At 45.7% G+C, this 27,073-nt stretch overlaps 1 protein-coding gene across 1 annotated transcript in view; it reads right to left on the minus strand.

Annotated features, from left to right (window-relative positions):
• Positions 1-380: 380 nt before the first annotated feature.
• The window catches only part of ptch2 (patched 2), a 30,340-nt gene continuing 3,647 nt past the window's right edge, over positions 381-27,073 (minus strand). Inside the window, exons 3-23 of the mRNA XM_085803782.1 lie at positions 18,620-18,809; positions 18,452-18,521; positions 18,260-18,351; positions 15,772-15,880; positions 15,569-15,655; positions 15,299-15,420; positions 14,194-14,341; positions 12,941-13,072; positions 12,696-12,851; positions 12,489-12,581; positions 12,210-12,335; positions 10,942-11,329; positions 10,309-10,833; positions 9,570-9,712; positions 9,220-9,400; positions 8,853-9,133; positions 7,180-7,317; positions 6,512-6,654; positions 2,900-3,296; positions 2,220-2,784; positions 381-2,063 (exon numbers count right to left, since the gene is read on the minus strand). Of these exons, the coding sequence (XP_085659908.1) occupies positions 2,029-2,063; positions 2,220-2,784; positions 2,900-3,296; positions 6,512-6,654; positions 7,180-7,317; positions 8,853-9,133; positions 9,220-9,400; positions 9,570-9,712; positions 10,309-10,833; positions 10,942-11,329; positions 12,210-12,335; positions 12,489-12,581; positions 12,696-12,851; positions 12,941-13,072; positions 14,194-14,341; positions 15,299-15,420; positions 15,569-15,655; positions 15,772-15,880; positions 18,260-18,351; positions 18,452-18,521; positions 18,620-18,809 (4,121 nt within the window). The 3' untranslated portion in view covers positions 381-2,028. The remainder of the gene's footprint in view (positions 2,064-2,219; positions 2,785-2,899; positions 3,297-6,511; positions 6,655-7,179; positions 7,318-8,852; positions 9,134-9,219; positions 9,401-9,569; positions 9,713-10,308; positions 10,834-10,941; positions 11,330-12,209; positions 12,336-12,488; positions 12,582-12,695; positions 12,852-12,940; positions 13,073-14,193; positions 14,342-15,298; positions 15,421-15,568; positions 15,656-15,771; positions 15,881-18,259; positions 18,352-18,451; positions 18,522-18,619; positions 18,810-27,073) is intronic.

Genomic DNA, 27,073 nt, shown 5'->3' on the forward strand with positions numbered 1-27,073 from the left:
GCATAGTTTTCAGAAGTCACAGTGTTTCAGACATGGACAAGAACATAAAAAAAACAATGACAATGAAGAAGGAAGGGCCAAGAGGAAAAAAAAAAAAAAGTATAACAGTGACACATTCCTACACACCTTCTACTTCATGATCTTCCAACTGCCCCCTTCGCTCCACAAAAAAAAAAAAAAAGGCCAAACCCCCCAAATCAAAAAATGCAAACAAAACAACAAAACAAAAACAAACTCGGCAACAAATAGATATATTTATATATAATATATATTTACTCTTTAAAAATAGAACTTCAGTCTAGATACTAACATCTGTACAAACTACAAAAATAAATTTTTAATATAAATAATTTATATGGCATGAAATTAACAATTTTTTTGAAATAAACTACAAACTAATGCAGGAGCTCCCCCCTCATCCCCCATCACCACTGTCTGACAACACCTCCTGGCTCTCTACGCTCTGATCCAACTGTAAATGGTGCTTTGCCCGTTTTAATTATTCACAACTGCACAGTAGCTACTTTACTCTTCTTTCATATTTACAACAGAAACCAAAGCTGCCACTTTCTCTTTTTAAAAAAATGACATGAAACAAATAGATTGGCAAGTTATTTTTTTCCCTGCAATTAAACCTGGCAGTGATGAGACCAATACTGAACAACAACAGAAACTCTGTAAAGCAAATGAAATGATAATCCTAAGGATGAGAGAGTAATGTGGCATAGGAGTCTGCGTTAACAAGAAGAGCACGACATGAGAAAAGTGAGTCAGAGCAGGTTGAAGCATTAAAAAAGACTGAGCCAGTTTACATAACGCAATAATTGCACAGGGGTTACAACAACATGAGTGTGTTCCAACCCCTAAAGCAGCCAGCAAAGAAAAAAGAAGAAAATAACAAATAATAAAATAAAATCACTCCCTTTGCATCGGATTTTTTTTTTTTATATAGAATTCCCTTTCTAATATAACACAAAGAGGTGAACACTTATCACAAAAGTGTCACCCACTGTAGAGCTTACAAAAACTGCAGAAGAAAAAATCATCTTATCACACCTCCTTCAAGTCATTGGGTCACCCAGATAAAGATTTAACATGAAATATGAATTAGATGTTACCCCGTCTGCATGTTGGCAGACGGACTCATAGATGATGTGACAAACATACTGCTTCTTGACAAAACATTCTGTGTCTGTACGAGACTGAGACGAAACATACTGTATTTACACTAAAGCATGAATATAATACTGAGCTCTGACTGCTGTGATAACAAGACAAGGGGATACACTGAAGGCACGGCGGTTACTACTGTTAAAAAAAACAGTATCTGCTGTGTGATTCTCTGCTTTTTTCCTTTTCTTTTTTTTTTTTTTTTTTACAGTGCACACTGCGACAGAGAATATCTTTTAACACAAGGGAGAGTGTGTCAGACGCAGAATATCTCACAGTATAACAGTGTGTAGAGAGTATACTGACTTAAGCAAGAAGGAGAAGAGGGGGGGTACTGCATTTTTTAAGGCAAATCACTTAAAATTATTTTGAAGTGTAGCAGCAAAAAAAAAAGAAATAAATCAAAACAAAACATAACAATACAAATAGAAATAAAACACTGACCATGTATGTTCAATAGCCTAATATCTTAATAACATCTCACTTTCTGTGGACACTTTTTACATATAGCACATTTCTTATTCTATACACAGTGGGTGGAAAAACTCAACCGCCCCACAAAAAAAATAATCTTTTACATCTGAACTTTTACACAAGAGTATACCCAAGTTATACAGTACTCTTTTAAATAGCTTCCCTCTTTTTTAGTATTAAAATATATACTCATAGATTTTATAATTCTTAAAACAAGCCATTTTTTTTTATTAATATGTCCTTGAAATAAATCCTCTCCTTTTTTTGTGTGAAGTCTATGTACAGTTGAGAGTTCAAGACGTAATGTGACGCCTCGCAGGGCGCCAAGGTGCCCTGGGAAGCAGCCAGAGGCTTGAAGAGAGAAGGCACAGTGTGTGAGAGAGTCTAGCAATCTTTGGCTGCTTGGATCCTCAACCCACCTGCAGCAGAGAAACAGAAAAGAGAGAGAAGAGTTAGACATTGACCTGGCACCAAATAGAGACAAATTACGGCTACGAAAGTTAAAAAGCTCTTAATACGCCTGTTTAGAAGATGACAAGTCGGTAAAACCTAAGATTGACAAGTTGTTGACTCACCTTGTGTCTTGCCGAGCTGATGCTCTGTCTGGCACTGTGTTGCTTCCAAGTCCTGGATCTCTAGAGAGTCTCTCTTACATGAAGAAAAGTTTGTTTTGTCACCACAAGTCCTCTTAGCAGCCTCAAAACAGTCCGACTCACTGTCCGTGTCAAAACCTTCATGCATGTAGCCCTGGTACGCCGCCCCTGGCAAGGTTGGATGCACAGCCACCGTCACGGATGCTGTGGCTGTAACCATAGTAACAGGCCCTCCAGTTGAGCCTTGCTGGGCCGAGGTGCTATTGCTATAGCTTGGCCCTTTAGTCCTGTTTGGCTGAGGCCCTCTGCCGTTCTGAACCCTGGGGCCGCTTTGACAAGTCCTCCCAGGGAAGTGAGCTCTGTCACTGGGTAAGTGTTGGCTGGGCTGAGCCTGGGGCCTGTGGAGGCCCGGTTGCTGCTCCCGCTTGTTTCCATCCCAGCATGTAACCTGGGAGCTGAGATGCGACTGTGCATTGTGTGAAGATTCATTTATCGGCTCTATCCTCCCACCAGTGCCTGCTGCGTTCTCCTTGAATGGCTTTACCACCTACAACAAACAAATGGTCACAATTTACTTTGAGGGAAATCACAGGAATTTGAAGATCACTCCATCATTCAAGAGCAGCTGTTATGTTATCTGTGCGGCCGGTCACCCTACGTACCGTGAGCTTGGGGAAGCTGGGGTTCTTGCTCGCCTCCAGCAGTATGTGAGATGTAGCAGGTGGAACGTTGGTGATGTACGCGCTCCGATCACAGTACTTATAATCCTCCTCGCCGATCCCTGACGTGGTGGTCATCTCAGAATAATACTCCGAGTCTGACGATTCTGAAAATGCCTGTTGACGTGATGACCTCGGGTTGTGGTGGCCCGTGTAGTACCCATGGTGGGTCATGGGTGGGGGAAGTGGGGGCTCTGGGGAAGGCGTGGGCAGGCGGCTGGCGTTGTCAACCGGGGTGACCTCAGCTGGCGGCCCCATCATGGAAAGGAGGACTGGCAAGAGAACTAAGCCATTCAGCATTCCCAACACGGTCAGGATGGCCAATACAGCAAAGAAGTACCTGAAAGAGAGAGAGAGAGATTATGGACGTTAGTTTGACGTTGAATTTTAAAAAGTCACAGTTAAAGCGGGAAAGAGACAGTTTCAGATTAAAACTCAGGAGACATTGTGTAATTTTTCTTTACCTCCCTATAACATAGAAGGTAGCAGCTGCTAATTGTTAACTTGGTTAAGTTGAGGTCAGGCAAAACCAAAGCACCTCTGTGTTTACACGGAACAAATCTGCCAACCCTCCTCTTACACATGCACATGCATTAGTAAATGCATAATGTGCACATGCAGTTACACAGAGCCACAATAACTTTAAACTGTCAATGTTTATGTCTTTCACATCTTATGTTTTGGATTTAGGCTGTCAGCAAAACTTGTGACACTTTTACACATCGTGGGAAACATTTAATCTTTGACATTATCTTGTTGTTTAATTTTTCTTAAAATCTGACCCCGAAAAAATGGGGCAAGACCGCAGACCACGGTGTCCTGATGTTTTATACGGACTAGGGCGCACATACATATGTGCGCGTGCACAAATCCACACACACACACACACATGGGGAAGGGAAGTAGCTCAGGGGAAGAAGTCAGGGAAAGCCCAGTGTTTGTGTATCAAAGGCAGTGGGGGATGGAGGAGGGGGGCGAGGGGTGCAAATCTGATTCCCCGCTCAGTCCAACTAAAACATGCTTTGATGCCTCCACTGCTGCTGCTACAAGACTTTCTCTCGCTCTGTTTTTCACTCACACTGTGCGCGTATGTGTGTGTGCTTTTTGTGTGTGTGTGTGTGCGTGCATCTCTGTGGAGCTCCGAGGAGGCCAGGGGTGGAGGCAGGCCACAAGAAAGAGCTCCCCAAGAAAATTAGAGAGGACTCCACTCAAACACTAACAGAAAGCAGAAAGAGAGAGAGACAGTGAGATGCTAACCGCCAGCCAGACTTAAAGAGGTAAAAAGAAAGAGGGAGGGAAAAAAATGATTGTTGGAATGAAGAAAGAAAGAAAAAAAAAAGAAAAGCAAACAAGGACAGGGATAATAGCTGACGAGTGCTCTGGAAACATGCCCCCTCTCCTCTGAGTGGACTACTACTACAGTTATTACCACTACTTCACTTGACAAAGGTCACTTTTCAGGAAAAAGTTCATGGCTTGCATGTTGGGTGTGATTCCACAACCTTCATTTTTGACCCGCAGCTCTTTCTAAATGTTTTATTCCCCTTCCTGCTATAATCACTGTCCTTGTTTTACTCCTTTATCAGAAGCATAGCGCATGTCATCCTAACCAGCTTTGACAAAACACCTCGGGGACATATTTTCAGTTTCTTGCCGTCTGCTCCAACCATGACAGTCTTCAAACCACACACAGAGAGATATTGAATTGGCGTGCTTCATCGATTTGAAGCACGTTCACAGGCGAGGCGCTGAAATCCCAAAACAGTTCATCTTTGTTTTCATTGCACAGCGTTGGACTCCGCTTTTTTAGGTCTATTGCTTATTTTACTCAAAACTACACTTCTTCATCTTTACACGGAGGGAAAAAAAAAAAAAACGAGAGAAGAGTGAGACAGAAAGAAGGAGAGTGAGACTTTGGTGGGACCTCCAACAGCGTCTCACTGTTAGGAATTCTGTTGTTTATATAAACTGTAATCTTTTCCATTCGTTGTCAGGGCCTGGGGAGTCGTGTGTGTACGAGTGTGTGAGTAAGAGAGCGTAAGTGTTTACATGCCTGTACATATGTGTATTTTTCCTGTGTGTGTGAGCGCGCGTGCGTCGGTCTGTGCACGTGTGTGCGATGCATACTACGTAAGTGTATGTGTGTGAGAGCGGACTCTGAGCAGAGCTGAATTAGGCCTGCTGTTTATTCAGTGCATTACAAGGCCAGGAGATGTTTACAGCAGTATATTTATGCTACTCCCCAGCTAGCCAGCTCTGGCTTGCCCCATTCACCCGACCACAGCTACAGCTACAGCTAAACAAGACCTCCAACAGAGACACTAGACCCCTCTCTGTCTCTTTCTAACCCCGTTCTCTGAAAATGATCTCTCTCACAGCCATGGGAGAAAAGAGGAAAACAAGATGCTGAAAAAGCTCTCTAATGACTCCCTTAATCCCAATCCAACTTCCTTTTTACTTCTCAGTTCTTCTGTACTCCTACACATTTACACCTCTTCATCTTTCCAATCCAGCATTGCAGAGAGACCCATTCATCTAATAATCATCTACCCACCCACCAGGACTTCATATCCCTGCGAGGAAGCCACCCTCAGAGTACTTCTCCTCCTCTCTCTGCCTCTGTCTCTGTTTCTGCAGAAAAACTCTGCTTTTTATGTCATGGAGGCCTGTTGCAGTCTGTGAGCTCAAGGTTGTGGTTTCGGGTTTGGGCCGAAACCACATTCGGCTGAAAAACATTGAGCTATTCGCCTTTTTTTCCACTCTGACCATGAAACAGTGGTAGAAAACACACGCACACATATATACATATATGCACAGTTTACACTTGCATGCACGCACACACACACAAACACACACATAAATATGCGCACACAGGGGGAGTGATATCTGTCGGTGGGCTCCTCACCATCTGACTGGCTGAGCAGTTCAAATTTAGCTCCACTTTTTATTACGGTACCTAACATGGAGGGAGAGAATGCCAAACGGATGATAGGAATTTTTACAGATTCCCTTGTGTGTGTTTGTGTGAAAGAATCAGTGAGAACGAATGAGAGCGAGAGACACCACCCAGTAGGTAGTGGAGCACTTCCATGTTTACGAGCAGCTGCTACACACCCTTGATGTTTTCCCCATTTGTTGTGCTCTGAGTTTGGGGAGACGGATGTGTGAGTGTGAGCCCAGAGTGACAGAACCAGGTGCATATTTGTCACTCTGTGTGTGTGTGGTGTGTCTGTGTGTGTGTGTGTGCATAAATAGGGGTATAACATTTCCACCTGCATGCTCCCCTGACCCCCCACAAGGCTTCCTCCCGTCCCTGAGTGAGGCTAGACAACTGGCTCCACACATACAACCAGACACACACACCAGTGGTGTAAAACCAAAACACTGCTTCTTGTTAAGGTAACATATGGACTGTGGAGGGCGTGGACACCAGTGCTGTCGAAACGAGCACCGTCACACACTCTCACACAGGAGCACCAAGTCAGCACAGCTTGACAAATGCATACATACAGAGCTGGGCACACAAACAGACGTACATACACACAAGCATCTCACCTCATGATGAAGTCAAACTCTGACCCTGCCAGCATGAGAACGCCCAGCAGCGTGGAGATCGCTCCGTCGACCACCGGGGCAAACATGTGCTCCAGAGCCACTGCCGAGCGCTTGTTTCTGTTGCCAATCGCTGTCAGGAAGCCCTGTGGCGGACGGGTGGGGGGAGGTGGGAGGAGGAGGGGGGAGAGAGAAAGAGAAATGAGTTGGAAATCTTTGCCGAACACACGAAAGTTGTGCTTGCGGCGGAGCTTGGCACGCTTCAGAATTCCTGTCTTTGGTTTTGTTGGGGATCACTACACTACACTACAAGACAGTACACTGTGCTAGAGAGCTGCCAGCATGAACCAGGAAGCCAAAAGTTCCCTAGTAAATTTTTAATCACACTTATTTTACCTTTATCACTTTCCATTTCAGGCATGAAGCCGCAGGAGTCTTTGCAACTAAAGATTTTTTACAAAAGGCTGCTGCCTATTGCTTTTATCAAAGGCTACAAATCCGTCCACAGAGAAACAGGACATTCAATCAGTAAATAAAAACTATTATCATGGCCTAAATGTAATGTTTCCTCATAAAACTAGCTGTACACTTCTTATGTCCATACATATCAATTGTTATGTAGTTGTATATCAGTGTATTGCAGGTGTCACCTCGTGTGTGTCCTAACTCACCAGTGCAATGTGAACGGTGAACTCCACTCCGATGCCCACAGAGGCGATGAGGATGACCACGGGGATGGCGCTGAGCTTGATGCCAATCAGACCCATGATGCCAAACAACTCCACCGTCATCATGGCCAAGATAAAGACCTGAACAGAAGACATGGAAAAAAAAAACGTTGTCAAATGAGAAACAGTCGAATGATGAGGAAACAAAAATAAAATAAATAAACAGCAATAGTGAACGTGTTTTTCTTTAGTGACTGAGTTGAGCCCATTTTGCCGCTTCACCCCACACAATCTTTGACCCTGTGCTCAGGCTCTGCTCTCAACCACATGGCATCAAATTACCCACCCTGGGGCTATACACCCACCCCTCCTTCCCTCCCTTGCTTATCTTCCTCCTCTTTCCTTCTTTTAGTTGGTTGACATGATTGACAGCGCCCAGGACAACAGAGTGTGAGCGTTGCGTCAGTACCCATCACATCAAATTTATGTCCACTGGTTTCTTTGTGGCATACAAATGATCTTTTTGACCAACAGCAGCCTACAATGTGTATTTTTTTCTAGATTTTGACATTTAATGCAACATTGTCATAACACCACGTTTCAAGTTTAACTAATGTCTCAGTAGAAAATATGTGATGCAACTGTAAACCGCGATACAATAAGGAACAACACGTCTTAGCAAACAAGGAGGAGAAAATGGTTCCCGGCCAACAGGAGCTTTTGATCCCAGCAGGCGCTATGAGCCGGGGCACGGTTAAATTGGAAATGATAAAAGCCGTTTTACTGCTCGACCACATACAGGCTGGGTGAAACCTTCACAGGCTGGCTGATGCTTGGAAACCGTGCATGCATGTAGCTGTAGCCTCTCTCTCTCTGTGTGTCTGAGGAGATTGGGTCGTGTTGCTGTCTCAATCAGTGCTGCTTTAAATGAAATGCATTCCAACTGAAACCGGCACTGTTGTTGTGCTACACTTCAGCCCCCACCAACGGTCAGGGATATGTGGATTTGTGTATGTGTGAGTGAGTCTGGGGGGCCCTTAAGGACCACCGGTCCCACCAGCTTGTGTGTGAAATGTTTTCCAAACACTGCACACTCAGACTGTCTCTCTCTCTACCTCTCTCTCTCTCTCTCTCTCTCACACACACACACACACACACACACACACACACACACATACATACATACATCCCTGATGGATGGGTTGAGCAGGCCAAGGTCGCAACTGGGCAGATCTGTCCTGTCCCCAAGTCTTTCCCTCTCCCTCTGACAAAAGCTGTGAGGGAGTTGGAGGTAGAGGCTTCAGGAGGGCAAAGCCTTTCTTGCTCCTTTGCATTTCCTTTTCTAAGGCCGGCCCAGCCTACATTAGAATGACAAAGGTCCCCGTGTGTGTGTGTGTGTGTGTGTGTGTGTGTGTGTGTGTGTGTGTGTGTTTGAGTGTGTGCGCACTGGCCCTCCACAGAGAAAAAGGGGCCCCCTAGACAGCGTTATTGAGCTGTGCTGAGAAGGGTGAGAAGAAAGTGAGAGGAAGAAGAGAGAGGGAGGAAGGGGGTAATGATGTTGTTGAGGTAGGACGAGGAGGAAAAAGGTGAGACGGAAATAGACGCAAATGGAAAAGGAAGGACGAGGAGCCATTGGGCGATGTGAATACTTTTAAGGAAACTGATAGTCGGCTTACAATGATGCCGGCGGTCCAGGGGTTGAGCAGGAGGATCGCGCAGACCAGGAAGGTGCAGGCCAGCACCACGCTGATCGCCAGCAGGAACCAGTGTCTGAGGCCAATGTACTGCTCCCAGAACAAGAAGGGGTATCCATTAGGGTAGTTGAACACGCCCTTGCGGCTAAACTCGTCGCAGATGGCCCGCACGCTCTCAATGGCCTCCACGAAGTCTCCGGCCTGGCGAAGGCCGTTCAGGTAGAAGGGGAACTGGGCGAACTCCAGAGGTTCTGCAGCCGGGACTGAAAGAGAAGATGAGATTTAAGGTGTGATCTTGTACAAACTGCGTCCACTCTCAAAATCAAGATGTATAAGATGAGACACTTACTGCGCAGATTCTCTCCTGTGGTGTCATACTTGTCATGAATCCACTCTCTGGGGTGGGGGTAGAAGTTGGCCTGGGAGGCAGCGTAGCCTAGAGGATCGTTACTGACCCAAACTGTCAGGTAAATGTAAAACACCTCCGGGGGGATCAGACCCTCCGCATCTACCAGCCGACGAGACGTCAGCTAGAGGAGGAAGAGAGAGGGGAAAAAAAAGATTCAGTTTTTGTCCGAATGAACAGTAAAAAGACAGCTAATAACATAGCTGTCTACTCCACCACACACCTTGTCATGGACAGGACATGTGGGTTCTGTTTTAAAGTTGTTTTCTTTTCTTTGCGGCTCTCGGACATACCTGGCTGTAGTTAAAAGGCTCTTTTTTGGAGCCGGTCTGGATGAGGAGTTTGTACGCCAGAGCTCCGTCCTCTGTGCCGTTACGATAGCTGTCAGCGGTAATCCTGCCTGCCTGCCAGTCGGCATCAAACGCGGCCTGCAGACCTGCGTGTAAAACGCACACAGGAGAGAAAGGATTATTGTGGTTGTCATTTATAAATATTATGATTTCTATTATCATGAAATTATAGCAGTTTTCCTGCGTGTCTGTCTATGTGGGCAGCTATGTTGACAGGATGAAATATCACATTTCTTTTTTCCGTCTCTCTCTTTTCTTTCTTTTTCAGCTGGCTCTGATTGACCTGTTAGCTATTACTTCCTCTTGACTGGGCCTCTGACACGTCCTAGCCCGAGGACACACACACACACACACACACACACACACACACTCACACACACACACACACACACATGCAAAGATAACCTACGACCCCAACCCGTCTATTCTACCACCCCTGAGCCCAGGTGGATGGGGGTAAACACCGTGACTGCACTCTGAACTTTCACTCACCCTTTTACACATTATCACCCCCACACACCCATTCACTCCTGTTCTTAGTGAAAAGCACACCTGAAAAAACCTGTTGCACCCCCTTGCCTGGGTTCTGATATTGTTATCAAAAACCCTCAGGGAGGAAAGAGAGTAAGTTATAGCATGACTCAATCAAAAAGAAATAACATTACTCGGCTTGGATTCTCACCTCGGAGCCAGTCGTGGAAGTAGTGCAGCCACATGCGAGGCAGTTTGTTGTCGCTGTCTCTGACCACATATTTGACAGAGTTGAAAGCGTTGTGCAGCTGGATCAGCAGCCTCTGTGACCGGGCGTAATCAAATCCATCCATGGTCACCAGGTACATGTTGTAGAAGGAGAAGTACTTGAACTGGGCGTCGATGAAATCGTATTCCTTGGTGTCGCGTGGCACGATATCGGTCAGGTAGAGGCCGTCGTGCACCATGGTGGTCCCGTACAGGCTGAGGCCCAGGAGGCCCAGGAAGAGGACCACCACGATGGCTTTGCTTTTAGGCTTGAGGAGCAGGGGGGCATATTTCTCCCTGGCGAAGCTGGACAGGTTCCAGTGCAGGAAAGGAAGCGGGACGCACTTCTTTCCTGATTTTGAGTCCTCCACTTGGGCCAGGAGGTCCCGCGTGGAGCTGGAGGTAGGGGTGAAGAGCTGGGAGCCATAGGGGTCTGGCACTGTGGTGGTGGTTGGGGAGGGTGTGATGGCTAGAAGAGCAAAAATACAAACGGCACATGATAAGAGTGCATCATGACTCACTTAAAATACAAACTGCATAGGATGAGAAAAAAAAACAGCTGTGTCACATTATTTACCTTGGGCCTGGGAGGTGGGGCAAAGAATGATGGAAGGTGGGCTGGTGGAGATTTGTGAGGTAGGTGGTAGAATGGTAACTATATGTTGTCCTGCTGCGTCGCACTGGGTGAAGGCCTGCACCGTGGTGGTGATCTGGGTGCTGGTGGTGATGGTGGACCCAGCGGCGTACTGGTGCGTGTGGGCCGTCGCCGTCGTAGGTGTGTGCGGCTGCTCCCCGGCATCCGACAGCTCGTGGGGAGAGAGGTGGATGACGCGGTCGGAGCAGGGGCTGTACAGGCAGCAGAGCACGTCCAGACGCTTGTCCTCGCGTCGGTGGAGGTCCAAGCTGAGGATGGCGGGGAAGATGAGCAGCACCATGGCGAAGTTAAACACCACCACGATGGCCGCCTAGGGAGAAAAAAAAAACAGACAGAGGAGGAGAAGAAAGTGAGAAAGAGAGAACAGTATGTGAAATTACAGGCACCCTCACCCAGCTGGGAGAGTCAGGGCGCCTTCTTTTTTTTTTTACTGTCTTAGACCACAGCCCAGAAAGTAAAGAAAAAGCCTTACTCTAAATCACCAGCCAGGAATACTAAGCAAGCCAGGAGGGGAGAGGGAGAGAGAGAAAGAAAGAAAGACTGCCAGAAAGAATGAACTACTAGAAAGAATGAGAGAAAGAAGCAGGGGGGGAATATATATGCTGCGAGTCTGAGCAAAACTATCACCCTTCACCACCGCCGCCGCCCCGCTCACTCCAGCCCTGAAGCTGACATTCTAACTGGCTGTGGTTTCCAGCGTGCATGTGTGTGTGTGTGTGTGTGTTTTTGTGTGTGCTTGTGTGTTTCGGACCACCCACAGTCAGTCACAGATCAGAGCAAACCGCCTTGAAGGGGCCAGTGATATACTGATCCACCTCTCCCTCCCTCTTCCCCTCTCCTTCTCTCTCTGTCTGCTTCTCTCTGTTCATCACTCTCTTTGCTCTGATTATTCCACATTACACACATGTACACACACACACACGTGCACGCGCACACACACAAATACACATTTATGCACATATACAGACACACGCAGAGACACGCACACACAACAAAAATGTTGGCCCTGTAGGTGCAGCGGCAATAAAAGTGGGGAACAAAGGCTTTGCTTGCTCTGAATAAATGTCACCTCTCTTAAGTTATCTCTTTCATTTTCAAAGGAGCCTCAGGCCTCTCGGTGTGCGATTGTGTACATGTGTTTATGTCTGTGCGCATGCGTGTGAGAGTGCACGTGAGTGCGTAAGACATACCTGTAAGGAGAAAGCTCGCAAGGCAGGGATGGGTACGAGAGCAGCCATGAAGAATGCGATCATGTTGTTGATGGAAGTCAGAGCCACGCTGGTGCCGGTGCGACGCAAACAGTCTCCAGTCCGTTCCTTTAAGTCAAACACAGGTATAAGTGAGATGGAGGAGAGGAGAGGAGAGGAGAGGAGAGGAGAGGAGAGGAGAGGAGAGGAGAGGAGAGGAGAGGAGAGGAGAGGAGAGGAGAGGAGAGGAGAGGAGAGGAGAGGTGGAGGAGGAGGAGGTACCTTGAAGGGGATGTTGGTTCCAGCTTCTGTGAAGGAGTGAGCCAACAGAAACATGTCATCCACACCAATCCCTAGTGCCAAGAAGGGAAGCACCTGGGATGGGAAACACATCAATGGGGGAACAAAGGGTCAGAATGAGCTGAGTTTTAAATGTGCAACATCAAGATTTAAAACCGTAGAAACTGTGAAGTTTCCTTTGGGCTGTACCTGTGTTGTGGCAGCATTGAAGGAGAGCCCGAGGAGGGAGCAGAGACCCAGCCCTGCAGCCACCGACAGGGCCACCAACAGCACCCCGGCCAGCCCCACGGCCCCCTGGGACTTAGCACAGTCCCACCTTAGCATGGTCACACAGGCATACGCCAGCTAGACAGAGAGAAGACACTCATATTAAACACCAGAGTATGTGTTTTCATTAACTTACTAGCCTGATTTGAATTGGTAAACATGCTCACCATGAGCAGGTATCCTCCAGCCACCCTGATGACGCTGACGTCAGAGAAGGACTTCATGATGTCATTGAGGGTGGTGGTGGAGAAAGCATGGATGGACTGGCTGGAGTTAGCTGGGATACTCTGATGGACCACCTGAAGGAGACAAATGTGTTGGTTACGAAGCTGTGCAGAAAGTCAGCATGTTCAATTCAAAGCGTAAAAGGAGAGAAATACGCTGGAATTTATCATTTGACATGTTAAGTATACTAAATGTCTTGGTGGGTCTGAGATGCTGGGTAACACAAAGACTTTTTCCCATGAAGACACACATCGTCCTGCACACAGCAGTTTCCCCCCAAGACTGTACCACAACCCCAAATTCTAGGGCCCTTAAAACAAGAAAAACACCCCCGTTCTCTTTGAAATGTGTGTGAAAAGTGAGTATGAATGTGTGTCTGCGTTTCCCATGTGCTAGCATATGTGTGTGTGTGTGAGTGTGTGTATGACAACTGAGGAGTAATGAGCACAGATGCCAGAGGTTGTGAGGTCAAAGGTGAAAGGGATGGGATCGCATGGCTCAGAGAGCTGCTCCCCTCCATGAAGGGACACCCCCCCCCACCCCCCACCCCATCCCCACCAAGCTATTTACCTGTTTGCCCTTCATCATCATCATCATCATGCACCGTCTCTTATAGATTTGTCCTTGTCCTTTAATGTGTCAGTGCAGCATCTCTCTCGGTTTACGCTTTCGTTTTGTTTCCTTTCCTCTCGTCCACATGTCCCTCACTTTCCCTCCCTCCCTCTCTCTCTCCTTCCCCTCACCATGGTGGGTGTCAGCTATCACAGCAACAGCTTGTTCCTATAACTAGGGCTCTGACAGAGAGAGATTATTGACCTACCACACACACACACACACACAAACACACACGCATGCACACACATGGTCATACACCCACACGCACACACACACATATATACACACATACCTACTGCCTTAGTCTACCCTGCAAATTCGCCGTACAACGGAGCTGAAGACTGATGGAATTCAGACACTGCAGAATGAGTCCCATGCGTGTGCGGCTGTGTGTGTGTGCAGATGTGTGTGTGCGCATATGCGTGTGCCAAAGCAAAACAAGCCTGCTTAGGAACAATGAATTACCAGCTAATTTCTCCTTTTCACCCTCTTTCTATTCCTTTGCGGCCACTATTTCTGTCCAGCTCATCGTTGAAGTGAGCGTTAACTGCATATGAAATGTGTGTGTGTGTGTTCGCACCTCCACAAACTTCCTCTGCCAGGACTCGAGGATAGCGGTAGCCTTATCCTCATTCCAGTTGATGTCATGGATCTCATAGTCGTCTTTAAAGTGCTCGTACAGCTGCTTGGGACTCATCAACAGGAACATGGTCTGAAGAGCCTCCGCACTGCAAACACACACAAATATATAACAGACATCAGACTTGTCCTTTAAACATGGTTTATTGTGTGTTGAGCTGAGTTATACCTCAACTGCATCATTATCTCACAACTAGCACACTAAAAATCATCCTGTTTGACTGTTTAAATGTTCGTTCTATCCTTAAACTTTATTCTTATTGGAGCGCGCCCCGCTGTGAATGGCTAAAAGCAGGTGCTGTTTCTTCTAGGATTTGTCCGCCTGCCTGCCTGTCTGCCAATGTAAACAGCCAAAAGCAGGTGTTATCTAGTCTGTCTGTCTGCTGATCTCCAGGCTGCGATCCCAGATGTCCTCAGGTTTTCTTGGCACCCGCAACAGTGAGCTGCAGTGCTGCTCAAAATATGAAAGAAATGATCATAAATCACATCCCAGAGTAAGTGTGGCTCTCGCAGATGGGACTGGAATCCTCTTTCACTCAAGGCTGTGTTGGGCCTGTGTGGGTCATGATCTGGGCTCTGACCCAATGCTGTCACTCCATTTGTATTGGCCGTGCTTTTAAATCCAGTTGAAGTCGCTAGGAAAAAAAACAAACTCTGGAGTACGTCTAATGAAGAGACATGTGTCAGCTTTAGAAAAATGTGTTCTTTCCCTACTTCTATTTCTTCATCTTCTTTGCTTCGCTTAACAACAAATGTGTAGCATGGGGATGGGGGTTGGTTAGCTTTATGTGGCTGTCAATCATCTTTAATTGGCCTATCCTGGACCTGGGTCATGCAGGAAATCGATCCCACCCGGTACGAGGCATTCCTCGCATGTGGGTTATTAGGGGTTACACAGATTCCACAGTCACCGTGGCTCACAAGCTGACGGGTTTGCCCACCTACATCTTCTAATAGGACAAGGGCAAAGCTCTAACATGCTGTGTGAAATCACCTTCAACTGCACTACTGTAGTCTCTCTTTTACACGACTTAATAGACACACACCTCAGCAGAGTATCCTGGCTGTTTTTGACCCGCCCTCCCAGGATCAGCTCCTCCTGCCAGTGCATGAACTTCCGGCTGAAACCATGGCAACCACCCTGGAGATGCCGAGCAATGTCGGGACTCTGAATGGAAGGAGGGCAGAGGCACAGACGGAAAAACACACAAGAAAATGTTAGGTGCATCTGCATCTTCTCATCTTCTCATCATAGCTATCTTCATCTCACAGCTGCTTTGTGTGTGTGAAATCATGACTGAAGTTGTGTTGCTTACCTCTCCTTTCTCTTTGTTGGGAGCACTAAGGGGGCAGTCAGGGTCCGAGGGGTCTAGACATGACCTGTTCATGTAGGCATGGCCCACCTACAGAATAACAGCACATTATTAAATTCTCAGGTCTGTAAGTAAACAAATAAGCAATTATTTGTTCATGAGTCTTTCATTGAGTAAATCTGTCAGTGTGTAATTCAGTGACCCACCTGGGCTTTGTCCAACATCTCTTTAAATCCTTCTAGTGAAGTGAATTGACTCAGTTCCTCCATCAGCTTGACTGGATCTAGATTCATCCACTGGATATCTGGCATACCCCTGTAGAGAAAAGACACACTTATGAGTTGACAGCTAGAAGAAACTACAAAAGCACATTTTATCACTTTGTGCCTACGAGGCTACGCGGCTTTGCATTCCTGCTCGGGGTTTAATTTGAGCAGAAAAATCTTTCACTTCAGTTTAATTCTCGCTCCCTGGTTGTGCTGCCGGGGCTTTCGCGAGAGGTTAGCTGCAGATACAGGATAAAATAGCGTTTATTATCCTGTTTCACGCTGCCACAATGCCCGCAGGGAAAAGGCAGGGTGGCTGCCTGCTCACTCCTATTCCTCAATGTCCTGCACCGAGTCATAAAAATTACCTCTGCCTCCCAAACATCTTGATAAGGAGGGAGGGAAGGGGAGACGCTGAGTCGATGGCAGGGAGGAAATAGGTGAGGGATGAGAGAAGAAGGGAAGCGAGGACTGCAACACTAAGTGACGTTCGCTGACAAAGAACCTATTCCTGAGACCTCAACAGTACCGCCTCCCTCCTCACCATAGGATAAATCTATCATTTTGCTCCTTATTACTCTTTATTAATATACCCTAGTCTACATATTTTACATGTTTTACCATTTATACTGTCTTTATCTTCCAGAAAACAACTCAACCACTTCAATATTATTGATTTCTAGTACTTTAAGTTAGATCTTTATGTGCTGCACCTCAAAGCTTAAAATCTTGTGTTAAACAAGAAAGAAATAACATGCTTCAGTAATGAGAAGATTTTGCGATCCGGTGTTAAATGGGTGTTTAAGATGGATTTTCTTCTGCAGTGAGACCAGTAACACAGAGGACAGACTGAGAGATGGAGGGAAATAAAAGAATCTCAAAGTGTCTTGACTCCGGGTTCAATCTCCCTCCAATGGCTCATGAAGAGAGCTCCTCTCCTATTCCCACATACCAGGGTCCCTTTTGCTGCTGCTTGCAAAGACACACTCCTTTATCAACTAGTTTTTGCTTGAGTGAACCGCGCCTGGGCCCTTTTGTTTTTTCATAGATTGCTGCTCTTTGTTCTCCCAAGTTTTCTCTCTCACTCTTCCTCACTCCCTTTCCCAATCTGCCTCTCTCCCTCTTACCCCTTCTCTCTCTCTCTCTCTCTGGCCATCTCACCCATTTTTTTTTACTTTCTTTTCTTTTTTTTATTAGCATTCAAAACCAAGGCTGAAGTGAAGTGGAAGCTGACCGCGGTGTCCACTGGTCACGGTGTCCACAAGTTTCCCCCCACTCAGCTCCACGTGAAAGAAACGAGTAAAAAACAATGAATAAATAACAACAGATGTTGAGCACTTAGTGTGATTTACAGGAATACTTGGAGGACTTGTGAATCATCAAAGAAGCCTTTTCCCTCTCTGTCGCTGTGCTTTCACACTAGCCAACTGGGAGATGCAAAGGATGGGAAACTTTTGTTTGTTTCTGTACGTGCTGGCTTGTCATGCAACATTCTGCTCTCGGCCCAAGACAGAAATATAAACAAATAATCTATTTGCAAAGAAACATCTGCCATGATCTAAACTATCTTCTATAAACTAAGGACTCAATTGAAATATCACCGCTGACAACAACAAAAAAAAAACTCTTTCAGTGACTCAATTTCTCAAGAGAACTTCGTCCCCAAAAAAAGGAGAAGGAAAAAAAAAAAACCTGAATCCACAAATGCCCAAATACGCCCAGACTCCACTGTTAACTGTCTTGTAGCCTCTCTCTGTCTTTCTCGGGGGACTTGAGGCTTGAATACTGCCCATTTTATTTGTTGGACAACTTGGGAGCTGAGAGCCTGGGGCATTACCATGAGAATGCCGAGTGTTAGCCGTGAGCTGACAAAGCCGGCCCCCCTCCCTCCTCCGGGGCCCCTGCACTGATGGACACTCACTCGTAAACTGAAAGAATGCTTACCATTGTCTGACCCAAAGGGCTCCCCTGCCACCACCACCACCACCACCGCCGCCGCCTGCCCGCCCTCCGTTCTACCAACCCACCATCCAGTTGCTGCTGCAGCCATCTCTCCTCTCTCTCTCTCCATCCCTCCCTCGCTCCCTGCATCTCTCTCTCTCACTTTCTCTCTTTGAATTTCTCTGTCAGGACAACCCCCCCCCCCCCTCTCCATCCCCTCCCCTCTGGTCCCTCTCTGGGCCCTAAAAGAACTCTATTACTGACCGCCGCTGTCAGTCACAGCACCCACTGACAGACTACTGAAAGCCCAACTGTATGTCTCCATCTAGCATGTGTTAAAAGTTACGGACCTCTCCAAAAGCTCTAGTCTGCAACGCAAGTCAGATGGAAGCAATGACAGCAATGGGAGAGCCAAAATGTTCAATGAAATGTTTTAATATGCAAAATAATAATAATAAAAAAATGGGTTGAATATTCCAAGACTTACGGTAAATAGGCGGAGCCTCCCTGTAGTTTGGCCCCTTCCCAAAAACAGTCCAATGGGGTGATTATCATACAGGGGAATAGCTTGTCAATCATCTGTGATCAGAAAATAGACAGGAAACGTGATTAAACAACACAAATTAGGGGGAAATGTATACCGGTATTCAAAAATCTGTTTGTTCCCTTGTCAACTCACCCTTTCAATCATGATATTTTCTATAATAGGGAGTCCTGATTTATAGCATATTTTGTTAAGATCCCAAGATCTGCAAAAAAACAAAAACATTGTTACTTACAATCTTAAATCACAACACAAGCGTAAAAGAAAAGAAAAATTCATATTGCATACCCATGCTTTACTTACTTTCCAAACAGCCACACCTGAACTTTGCTGGCGGACAGAGCAGCTTCCATGTGAACCAGCAAAGCCTCCTGGGTAAGAATATTGGTGCCCTCTTCTTTGGGGGTCTGGATAAGCATCTGTGAGGTAAACACTGACTCCTCTCCCTGCTTCTCCCTGGTGTAGCGAAGCTCCGTGCTCACCCGGCTGCCCGCTGGAAGACAACGAGTCAAGAATTTACTTGATGCTTAATTTTTGATTTATTGACAGACGGAGATACATTAGCGCTGAATTTCCTTAACGCACATACAAAGACTCACACATATACACACATTGGGATCATATAACAAAGTGTCTTGCGTGCGTACATATGCGCACACGCTTAGACAAGAACACACACATATATCGACCAACGCCCTTGGCCCTCGCCAGTGTTGGTTTTGAAGGCACTTCACACAAGCCAGCGTCTGGCCAAGAGAAATGAGTAATACAGCTTCTCATTGGCTCCTTCTGTGAAACAGATGTGCCCTGTTAGTTAGGAAAACCAGCCTTCTGATGCCCCGAAAACCCCTCTACTGTTCTGCTCAGGGCACCAGATATGGACAAAGACATTTTTGAATAACATGAAAAAGAGATTGTGATGAAGAAACAACGAAAACTCTTTGCATGTGTTCATCTTTGAAGAGGCCGTGATGAAAAACTTAAGTAGGCATTAACGACTATGAAAACGAAGAGAAGTTGTGAGCAGCGACATCAAAGATATGAAGACGTGAAGCAAGGGAGAGGTGGTGATGAACAGAAAAGAGATAGAGAGAGGATGATAGAAAACAGAGAGAGAGAGAGAGAGAGAGAGAGAGAGAGGGAGCTATGTTGTGCTGTGTGGTAGACTCCAGCCCCCTAATTACAGAAGGTTGCCCTGAAAAGAGTTTGCCAGCCGGGGGGATCTGTGCCTGTGCCAAGTGGACATGAAACATGCCGCGCTGGATCACAGAGGGCCCGTCTGCCCCTCTTGCTGTCCCACTACATGACAACCCCAGAGAGAGAGAGAGAGAGAGGGAGGGAGGGAAGGGGAGAGGGTGGAGAGAGGTAGGGGGGAGTATGGAAACAGGGGGCTACCTCCTTCTTAATTCTAACTCTCGTCACTCTTTTACTCACTTTCACTGGGCTGCACTCGATCCTGGCTTCACCTCTCTTCCCATCTACCGCTCTACTTAACACCGGCTATATGTGCTGCTTCTGTCTTTCTCTCTGTCTTTCTCTCTTTCACTCTTTCCCCTTACACTCTCTCTCTCTCTCTCTCGCTCTGCACCTCCCCCCAGCCCGGAGCAGGCTCCTGTAATTGATGGGGAGAAAAGAAAAAACAAACTATTCAGCCTACGCCGTGAAAAGTGTGAGATCAGGTTAGAACTCTGGGCCTCGGAGACACACTCCAATATTTCTAGGCTTCACTTTCAAGGCTTTAATTACCTTCGCTGGGGCTCAAGAATATCAGGTCACCTCGTTTATTTGGAGTCACGGGTGTCTTTTTTTTTTTTTTTTTTGTACTGTCTGGCTCAGTGCATCCAAAAAGAAAATACCTCCAAATGGGACATGTTCTTGTTGGGTATTCTTTGCACATCTGGTCACACAAATCTTTTAAAGTCTTTAAGTATTTATAAAGCTTTTATTCCAAGGGAGCCAAACAAAAAAGATGTAGAACAAGTAATTTCCTCAAGACTTTTGGAGAGTCTTGTGGTCGAGAAAATGAAGTAAACGTTTTCTCAAAAAGAGTACTGGTTCTTTTGGGTTTATTTGACTTTTATTAAACCGTTTTTCACACTGCCAAGTGCATGTAGAAAGTGATGAGGCTCGATGTGAGAGTGGCTGTTGGACATATAGTTCCCCACAACTCTCAGCTCCGTTTCCTTCGCTGCACAGATTTCCAATCAAAAAATAAAAAAAAGGCTACTACAAAATGGAACCCTTTCCGTTCGTGGACTTCTTTGACATCTGTTAAACCTTTTTTGACATTTCGTATGTTAACCTCTGCAGCGTGGGGTTTTGATCCCAACAGGAACTGGGTGGCTCGGAGAGACTCTGGCTCTGTAATTACAGGCCTCCTGAAGTAAATTATAGCTATTTGTGTCTCGTTCCTCCCATCTGGACCACCCAGGCAGCCAGTCCTCTCTTCTCTCTCTCTCTCCCTCTCTTTCTCGCCTCCTCTCCTCAACCCCTGGTCTGGCCCCAACCACCCAACTTTGAGATTCGCAACTGCTCTGCTCAGTTTAGCTCGGTTCACAGCTCGCATCAGTAGGAACCATGTCCCTTCTTTTCTTATCCCTCCCTCTCTCTATCTCCTGCTCTCTCTTCTCCCTTTCCTCCCTCTTTCTCATTTTCTACTTCTTTCTCTTTGTCACTCTTTTTCAATCCCCCCTACCCTCTCCCTACACTCAGCCTGCGCTCCACACAGCCTTAAAGAGACAGTTGCCGGAAATTTTCCCACCCTGGGAAGAAGGCGCCTTTGAGTGTGGGGTTTTAACACCACAGTGGCTGGTAATTTTATTACACGAGCAATTTTGTAACATGAAATATTAGCCTATGTCTGGCAACGTGATCAAAAATGAAAAAATAAATGATCACAACTGTCTGAATCATATCATATACAGTTCTTTCACTGGATGTTGTTGAGAAACTCAACCACTGTCGTACAAATTTTTTGCAAACAACTTCACTGTTGGGCGAAACATATGAATTCATTTACTAGCTTCACCGCTAAAAGCACTTTCACAACAGTTACGACACTGGGAAAGTGAGAAGCGAGCGAAAAATACTGTAACAAGCCCTGACATGGTTTCATGACTGTGGGTGTACAAATTTGCATGTGTGTGTGTGTGTGTGTGTGGATGTGCATATATGTGCCTGTGGGTTTGTGTGTGTGTGTGCACTGGTGTAAAAACTGGACCCTGTCTCCATCGACCTCAGTCATTTCCTGCACACCTGACCCCTCCGTTCCCAAAAGCCGAACACCCAGAATCCCTTAACTCGGTGAAATATGTGCGGCTTCTCACATCTGGCTTCTAGGACAGAGCCAAGGCCACCTTTAAACAGCAGAGATTCTATTCTATTCTATTCCATTCCATTCCATTCCATTCTATTCTATTCTATTCTATTCTATTCTATTCTATTCTATTCTGCCTTCGTGTCTTACAGGCCTAGTCCCAGTTCCAGGCCATGCTAGGTCAGACCAGGCCACCTTCAAAGTTCAGTGTGGTAGATTAGCTGGATTAGGGGGCCTCTGAAAAGGCCCCACGCTGCTATGGAGGAAGACCCAAGACGAAGAGGGCTGTAAGTGACATGTATGCTGTTACCTGCTACATACAGCTTTGGAAATGACCTTTTCCCGATTTACATAGCATGGGAATATGAGCGGAAATGTACAGCTGATTTCAACACAGATCCTCCATTGATAAAGCATAAGAGTTTGTGGGGGGAAAAAAAGAGTTCTCACCATCACAAAGTATCAACTATATAAAAAAAATGCAGAAAGCTATCCCTTGGCTGCCGCCCTCCATACATCATTCACTTCTTCTTTGAACCCTTTTTATACTATGTCCTCCAATAGAGGTCCTTTATTTCTTTAGATTTTCAGCTAAAGAGCCAAATGAGAAATTCATTCTCTTGGCCTGGCACCCAACGTCACAAAAAAAACCCTTCTTACTCCTTTTGTCACATATGGACCCACCAGAATCAGGACTGCATGTGTCCCACTTTGGGTCCTCAGCCCGGCCCTGCCCTGTAGCATTCCCTAGCCAGGGCACCCCCAGCAGATGGGCCGTTCCTCCATACAATCCTTCAGTACAGCAGCTCCAGACTGAATGCAGACCCTTTTGTCATTCAACCCTTCAATTTCTTTCAGATGTTTCCCAACAAACAGCAGAATAAAATAAAGAGGGAACGTTTTTTTCACAACAAAAGCAAATGGACCAAAACTTTCCCAGCCTGTAAAACAATGCCAGAGCTGGCTGTGGGAGGGTGAGGCTGGGGGCAAGAAAGAGGAGCTGGCACTTTGCTATCTTACCTATAGAAATACAATGTGTGTATGTGTGTGCGTGCGTGCGTGCGTGCGTGTGTGTGTATGTGTCTCTGTGCGGGTGTGTGGGTGTGTGTGTTTGTCTTTACACAAACACTGTATCTGTTCATCAATCTTCAAAGACAGCTGTATTATTATCATAGGAGGAGGGGGAAAAAAACCTATCAATGTGTGAGAATGCAGGAAAATAAAATGATTAAAATCCAGCAGTGTGTACGGTGAAAAAAACACACCCACCCCGAGATCACACCTTAAAAACAGTATAAAATGGCGAAAACAACATGAAAAATCAGTTTCACTTACATTCTATTCAGATGTGCCAGTGGTGTTAGCCACCACACATAAATTTCCACCAGGGTTGGCATTTAGGCACTTTCTATTTCCATATGTATAGGCTTGCCTCTGCTAATTATGCTAATCATGGGCAGTGTTGGCCACTGTGAAAAATAGTCACATTAGACACTCCACTGACTGCTAATACTGCTTAATGTGTGGTTGAAACATACATTCATCCCTGCCTGAAAGGCAAAATTTTTCCACGTTGCTGGTCTCATTCAGACAAGAAATGAATTTATTGAGCCCAAGAACCATTTCTTTTTTCCCTCCCAAGTACCAAGAAAATGTTCAGTCTCTCTCCATCTCCCTTTACTTTTTATACTTTCATGGTGTGAAGACAGAGGCAAATGGTGCAAACTCTAAGGTGACTGGTGTCGCTTTATTTCGTGTGGACCAAAGACAAAGGTTGCTCTTCACCAGTGAAAAGAAAGGGTGCCACACTATATTGATTGAGTTTTCATTATCCCGTTTTCGGCTGCATTGCGGCTTTTCAGGATATTGCATTCAGTGTTGCAAAGACTCTGACAGTCCAGTGTCCTATTTCCAAAAAGCGTTGGCACCAAAATCAGAGAGTAAATGTATGTTATCTCTGTATAAGAGGCTGTGTTTGAAATCAGGTCCACGTGATGAATATTTTTGTTTTCTAACTGTAAAAGTGATACTTCAAAAAGACAGGCAGAGAACAGTCTGTGTGTTTCTTGTATATTGGAAGCAAAGCCATGTGTCTGTCATATGCACATGTATCTATAGCTGTTCAATGTGTGTTTATTTGTTGGGGGGTGGTCTTGGTCTGACTGTTGAAGAGCGTGCATGTGTGCGTGTTGAGGGGGGATGCTGAGAAAGAGGATGGAATGAGGGAGACTTGGATTGAAGGATGGAGGTAAGGGGGGTGAAATAAACATTTAGAAGTGACCCAGGTTGACTCTAGTCTTGTTTGTTCTCTCTACCAGTGAGGTCCTGGGCCCTGAGCGCTGGGAGTTTATTTATCTAGCTGGGGCACCACCGCGCACTATTCACCTCCAATAATGCCTCATAGAGCTCCCTTTCTGTGTCTGAACTGGGGCGCTGTGTGCGCTCCGATGAATTATAGCATTTACCTGCTGTGCTGCTCTGAGGTTTGTTTAGGGAAACTGCTCCAAACATCGAAATGCCCACGTGTGCATTCGCTCATTTGCGCAAACTCAGGGGTGTGTTCTCTCATCCACACTCTGTCAATGGCTTTTAATCAATATGTTTTCTGGCTCCTCTCATATCCATAAAAGATCTTGTCTGATTTCACTGCTAGCAGGCTAAGCTAGCACTTACATGTGGTCTATGAGGACTGTGTATGTGAAGATCTTTACCTCCCCCTTTCCTATGCTCCTACTACATGGCCTCTTTATGGGACATGTGGTGCGCCTGCTATCTGGACAGGACCTGTCTCCCTGCACTCATATTTGGACAGCTTGAGTCTGTGTACATGTCTGTCATGCCTTACCCAAACTCTGCCAAGAAGGATGAGTTTAGTAAATGTAAACACCACCACTTTTACATGGAGGCCATTTCTTTCCTCTTTTTCTCAAACAAGCTTTTCAAGTGGGCCTTTGTGTGCGGGAAAAGCTTCCACCATTCAACACCTGACTTCAAACAATCATCAAAACACATTCAATCAATAAATGAAAAAAATAATTCTAGTTACACAGATTTTAGTTCAAATTTCAAGCCTGAGCAGGCGACTTCTCTCTCATAAAACTCCTCCCTCCCACACCTCTTGATGGTAAAAGACAGACAGGCATGAGACTGTCTCGCATCTGATGTTTGTTCATGTGAGACGTGCAAAAACACAAGCAAAACAAAAAAAAAGTGTCAGCCAGCCATAAACCTTCCACCCTGTTCCTGCCCCAACCCCCCAATGTCTCCTCTCATCCTTCTCTTCTTCCTGCACCTCTTTTTACGACCTCTCTCCTGGACAATACAAGATGGCTCGCACGTTGCCCAACTCACACCAACTCTCACACACAGGACATAGAAACAAAAACACCACGGAAAAGACACATTCATTTATACCAAGTTAAGGAGATTGTGGGAATTGAAACGTGTAATATAATACAGGCACTTTAAAATGATATGATAAAAAAAGAGAGATTTAGAAGTGGTGTCTATTGGCTGCAAGCATTTGTTTCACTTTCCAAAAATAAGATATACAAAATACTGTAACACAACATTGAATGAAAACAGCCCACGAAACAAGATCTGTTTTAAGTAATTGAAGGTATTTTGAAGGTATTTTTATGGCTGATGTCTGTCTCAGATTCTCCTCAGTGACTGATCAGTAAGCCAAAAATAGTCCTTAATCCCCTTGTCAGACTAAACACCCTGATACTGTGTCTTTTATTCTCACCTACACAGGTGTGAGGACTGAAGGCACGATTTAACCCTTCTACTTTTTTTTTTTTTTTTTTGCTGCTTGTCCTCCTTGCAGATGCACACGTTTCCAGACAAGTATCCTTGGGGCAAACCACACTGATATAAAAAAAAAAGGACTGTGTCAGTGTAGGATGGTACACTGTGAGAGTGCGCTTGGGAATGCAGATAAAAGAGCTAACTTCTCCTCCCGTTCTGTTTCTGTCTGTCGACTTTTTCTAGACACAGACTGCACTGCTGTGCTCTGTTTCACAGTGTTTTGGTGCTGGAGGAGGGAGGAAGCAATTAAAAAAGCCCTGGTGGCCTGACTTCACAGAGCAGGCAGACAGACAGGTAGAAATATAAACAGACGCACACAAAGCACAGGCAGACACATGGGCATGCAGTCAGGAAATTCAGACGGGCAGACATACGGCCAAGCGCACTGTACACGCTGAGGGTGGCAAAGATGACAAGCGTATATGTGTTTGCGTTTATACCGTGGGGGCAGCTTCAAGTATGAATATATGATGGGAAGCATATGCCCCTAGCACATTTGCACATATTCACACACAGCTTACACCATGCTGGCAGAGTGTTAACACGTAAGGTGTCAATTCACAGCTAGTTTATTGTGAACAAATTAGGATGCGAGTAGAAAGCCTTTGCTTATGCTACAATTCAGTTCAGATATGATGCAAATGACTACAGGTTAACATTAATTATTACATTTCTTTTAAACCAAGGTATATAAATAAAGATGATCCATTAAATCTTGATAACCAATGTTGAAAAGTATGTTGAGTCTCTTGATCTGGAATCATCTGTCTTATTACTAAGTATATCATTCCTCCCTCTTGTGTTCTGGCTTATGCGCAATGGTGCATGTGTGTGTGTTTTCCTGTGTTTGTGTGTGTGCGTGTGTGTGTGAGAGAGAGAGAGCGGCAGAGGGAGAACTAACCTCTCCTTGTTACTGAACCACTTTACTCTCCATTGAGGCCCTAGCAGCTTTGTCAATGGGCTATTGGTGGAAACAAGGCAGGCAGAAACTTTAGAAACATGGCCACGGCCTCTTAAAGGCACAGCATTCCTTTTCAGCCCCCCGGTTCAACTCTCTCAATCCCACAGCAAAACAACTGGCACACAAACATCTAAACATCTCCTTTAAGAGACGGCTCTGCCAATTAGCTCAAGAGGTAATCCTGAAGCTTTACACTAACCAGAAAGAAACCAAAGAAAAAGGAGACTGTGGAAATTCAAACTCTTGTTCCCTGTTTTTGTGGGAGATTCGGGCTTTACCTTCCAGCCTCAAGATAATTATTTCAGAGAAAACAATTACAGAGATTTAAAAAAAAATTATTAATCTGCCTGATTAAGGAATTTATTTAAAGTCCTCCAAACACTTCTCCTGACACCAGCAATGTGTGATTCCTCCAACACCTCCGCCCAGCTCCTGTGGGAGCCGCCTGTCCCCGTCCTCTAGTGACATGGTGGGCTTAAAAACCCTATAGAGTCTGTTTATATTCACCAACTGCTGTGGTGCTTTTAGAGCGTGCAAAACAGGTGGGTAAACTTCAGCTGCATTCACTTATATTTTTTCTTCTTGTGAGGAGGAGGAGGAGGAGGAGGAAGAAGAGGGAGGGGGTTTATGGAGGTGGTGCCTGCTTGCCTGCCTGCCTGCTTGCCTCTTG

This window comes from Trachurus japonicus, chromosome 17 (assembly GCF_045865225.1).
Source record: "Trachurus japonicus isolate A0001 chromosome 17, Traja_1.0".
Taxonomy (NCBI): domain Eukaryota; kingdom Metazoa; phylum Chordata; class Actinopteri; order Carangiformes; family Carangidae; genus Trachurus; species Trachurus japonicus.